The sequence below is a fragment of the Plecotus auritus genome (assembly GCF_963455305.1).
Source record: "Plecotus auritus genome assembly, chromosome: X".
Taxonomy (NCBI): Eukaryota; Metazoa; Chordata; class Mammalia; order Chiroptera; family Vespertilionidae; genus Plecotus; species Plecotus auritus.
In genome coordinates, this window is record NC_137784.1 from 20,486,142 (window position 1) to 20,490,353 (window position 4,212).

Here is a 4,212-nt window from a genome sequence, read left to right on the forward strand (position 1 = left end):
GACCAGAAACAATAAAATACGTAGAAGAAAACAGATTCCCTCTTTTTAAAGATGAGTAGCCTGAGGACCGAAGAAGTAATCAACTTATCAGTGAAATAGGCTAGGTCAAGTAATCATGCCATAGGAAAAAATATATGTATGATGTAGCTAGGGCTCAGAAGGAAGGAAACTCTGGCTAAAGGCAGCACTGGAAGGAAGTACATCCTTCAGGAAAATAACCTCAGATAAGAGGCAAGAGAATGGAATCCAGTCCCAATTTGTTAATAAGTGACAGGAAATTTCCACACTGAGCTCACTAAACAAAAGGCTAGAACTATCCTGTAGTTCCAGAATACTTTTACTGTCTTTAGGTACCAATCCCAAAATTGAGTACCATAGTTGATAAATACAGTATTACTGTATTAAAAACAAAACCACAAAACCACTGCTAAAAACTGATTTGAAATTGCAAACAGAATTTTAGCAAGCAGATTCCACCAATATGAAAACATAACACAGTACAATAAATAGTTTATTCCAGGAAAGTAGAATGATTCAAAATTAGTAAATGTATTAATTTTATTTACCATATACATAGGTCGAAGAAGAAAGGCTACATGATCAGTGCATTTGAAACAGTTATTTGAGAGAAACAAATACCAATTCATGATTAAAAAATACTTATTAAGTAGCAACAGAAGGATGGTCCCTTTATATAATAAAAAGCTATATAGAAAACTCCAAAAAATAGACATTAGCATTCTTAAAAACTAAAATTTAGAATTTGTCATTAGTATCAAGAATGAAATAAGTAGCACATCTGTTATTTGAGCATTGTTTCAGAATTATTAGCTAATGCAATTAAATGAAAGAATATACCTATATATATGTACACAAACACTCCTCTACATATAAATTTAAGATGTTCAGATGCTATTACTGCTTAGCTGTAAAGCCTAAGAGAATCAACTAAAAATAAAAAGAGAAAGAAGATGACTTTGGGTGGTAAGCACACAATGGAATATACAGATGTTGTATTACAATATTGCACACCTGAAATTTATACAGTGATATAACCAATGTTACCCCAATAAATTAAAATTTTCTAAAAAGAAAGGAAACATGAGAATTTAGTAAAACTGACACTACAAAATAACTCAACGGAATTCAATACCTTTCTTTTACTATATGTGAACAATAGGTAACAAAATGAAAATTATTCCATAAACAATACTAAAATAAAGTAAAATGTCTGGGAATAAATTTAATAAGAAATATGTGAACGCATATAAAGAAAACTACAAAACTATACCAACGAACCTCAAATAAGTTATAAATAAGTGGAGGTTTGTTCTGTGTTTTTGAATAGCAAAAATTCTATGATGTAAAATATTAGTTTCACCCTATCAATATTCTTTATGTTAATCTGTACATTCATGGTAATCCTAACCTAAGTCCCAATGACTTATTTCTAAATGCGAGAAAAATTGCTATAAATTTTATCTCACAAAATAAAGATGCAAAAGTAGTTTTTAAAGAAGAATGATGAGAGGAGACATGTTATTAATATACCATATAACTGTTGAAACATTAAGGTATTGGAACAATGATAGAAAATAGATCAAGGCAACAGAATAGACAGAGCAAGTGTCAGGAAACTGTAGGACAAATCCACCCAAACACCTGATTGTGAAAATAAAGTTTTATTAGAACACAGTCATGTTCATTCATTAAGTTTATGTGTTGCCTATGGCTGCTTTCATGCTACAACAGCAGATTTCAATACTTGCAAGAGAACATATGGTTACAAAGCCAAAATTATTATTGTCTGGCCAGCTACAGAAAATGTTTGTCAACCTCTGAACTAGAGTGTGGAATACATATTTCAAATCATTGAAATATATGAATGATGAGATACATTATATAGAGACAACTAGCAAATGATGTGGAAAATAAAATAAAACTGGCTCTTGAAGATCAAAATAAATTCCAACAACAAAAACATCCCCACCCAATTTTAATGCAAAAATTGAAACAGTAAGAGTAATAGAAGAAATAGTATGCGTTTTTGTATCATCGGGATATAATACACTATCAACTTGTTTGGAAGACTAATGATCAAAATAAGAAGGAAGACAAGGTGGGAGGGAGGGAAAAAGGAAGAAAGAAGAAAAAAACAGAAAAGATATCTAGGTAACGAACTTAAGGAAAATATTTACCCCGTATATTACAGGACTAGTAGCATCATCATATTGCATGTTGTTCTGTTTCTCAAGTTGGTTTACTTGGTGACTTCACAGGAAAAGCTTACCTACCTATTCCTAAAGCTCCACACCAGAGTTGCCAAGATTAAAATAATGGCTATTGTCCACTGTGGAAAATGGTATGGGAATACATGGACTTAAATACTCTAATTTGGTATCTTTCAAGATTGTCCTTAGCTATTGCCACACTATAAATTCTTATAAAGCAAGGATTCATCCTTGTTTTCTTTTGTAAACTCAGTTTATAGCACAATATCTTGGCCTTAATTAGGTGTCAAAAAATATATCATCTTAGTGTTTCATGTATTTCACTAAGATACCATTTTATTCTTGACCAGGAAAGGATCACATTTCTCCTCTGCTACATTTAAGGCTTAAATACATATTGTCAAAATAAAAATGGACTAAAATGGGGATAAGGAGCCACCATGTTGGTGATACCCCCCCCGAGACTGAGCGAGGAGGAGGAGGCTCTGCAGAAGAAATTCAACAAACTGAAGAAAAAGAAAAAGGCATTGCTGGCTCTGAAGAAGCAAAGTAGCAGCAGCATAGCCAGCCAAGGCGGTGTGAAACGCTCGCTGTCAGAGCAGCCGGTGGTGGACACAGCCACCGCAACGGAGCAGGCGAAGCAGCTGGTGAAGTCAGGAGCCACCAGTGCCATCAAGGCTGAGACCAAGAACTCGGGCTTCAAGCGTTCTCGAACCCTAGCGGGAAAGTTAAAAGACCCTGAGAAGGGGCTGGTCCCCACTTTCCAGCCCTTCCAGAGGAGCATCTCTGCTGATGATGATCTGCAGGAGTCGTCCAGACGTCCCCAAAGGAAATCTCTGTATGAGAGCTTTGTGCCTTTCAGTGACTGGCTTCGGGACCTGGGGCCAGATGGGGAGGAGGCAGAGGGCCCAGGGGCTGGTGATGGCCCTCCTTGAGCTTTGAATGGGGGAACATGGTAACGCCGGTTCCTCAGTCTCCCCTCCCCGAAGCCACAGCCGGGACCGCAGTCGTGAGTGGAACCGGGACAGAGACCGGGACAGAGACCAAGAGGGCCCTTTCCGCAGGTCGGACTCGTTTCCTGAACACCGGGCCCCTCGGAACGGGAACACTCTCTACGTGTATGGGGAAGACATGACGCCCACCCTCCTCCGAGGGGCCTTCTCCCCTTTTGGAAACATCATTGACCTCTCCATGGACCCACCCAGAAACTGTGGCTTCGTCACCTATGAAAAGATGGAGTCAGCAGATCAGGCCATTGTTGAGCTCAATGGGACCCAGGTGGAGTCTGTGCAGCTCAAAGTTAGCATTGCCCGCAAACAGCCCATGCTGGATGCCGCCACCGGCAAGTCTGTCTGGGGCTCCCTCGCCGTCCAGAACAGTCCTAAGGGTTGCCATGGGGACAAAAGGACCCAGATTGTCTACAACGACAATGTCTACAAGGAAAACCTGGTGGATGGCTTCTAGGTTGCGGAGCTGAACTACTTGTACCCCACCTGCCCCGACGCTGGTCTCAGTAAAGCACTGAGGTGGAAGCTCAAAAAATAAAATAAATAAAATAATAAAATAAAATAAAATAAAATAAAATAAAATAAAATAAAATAAAATAAAATAAAATAAAATAAAATAAAATAAAATAAAATAAAATAAAATAAAATAAAATAAATAATAAAATAATAAAATAAAATAATAAAATAAATAAAATAGGGATACTGTATACTCAGCCTTAGAGCCCATCCATCACTTCTCTAAATACTGAAATATTACTATATTTCCAGAACCAGTTTGTATTCAACCTGTTCCATAAAATATTGCTGATTATCTTGGCCAAAAATGATCTTTCTTCAGTTTGAGTTATTTCTATAGGATTTATCATAATCTACTTTAAATAATTTACACACTTCTTCTCTCCCTGGTAGTATTACAGAATATTCCTGACACCTAAAAGAAACAGAAATTGGGCCTAATATATTATGAGACTTCC

General features: G+C 37.0%; 1 protein-coding gene across 1 annotated transcript; it reads left to right on the forward strand.

Moving 5' to 3' along the window:
- Nucleotides 1–2,671: 2,671 nt before the first annotated feature.
- On the forward strand, nt 2,672–3,695 carry LOC308239980 (negative elongation factor E-like; the record flags this gene model as incomplete). The annotated part of the gene is given in 3 exon segments (XM_080652865.1): nt 2,672–3,161; nt 3,164–3,175; nt 3,178–3,695. Coding segments are annotated over 3 exon segments (1,020 nt in total).
- Nucleotides 3,696–4,212: the final 517 nt, after the last annotated feature.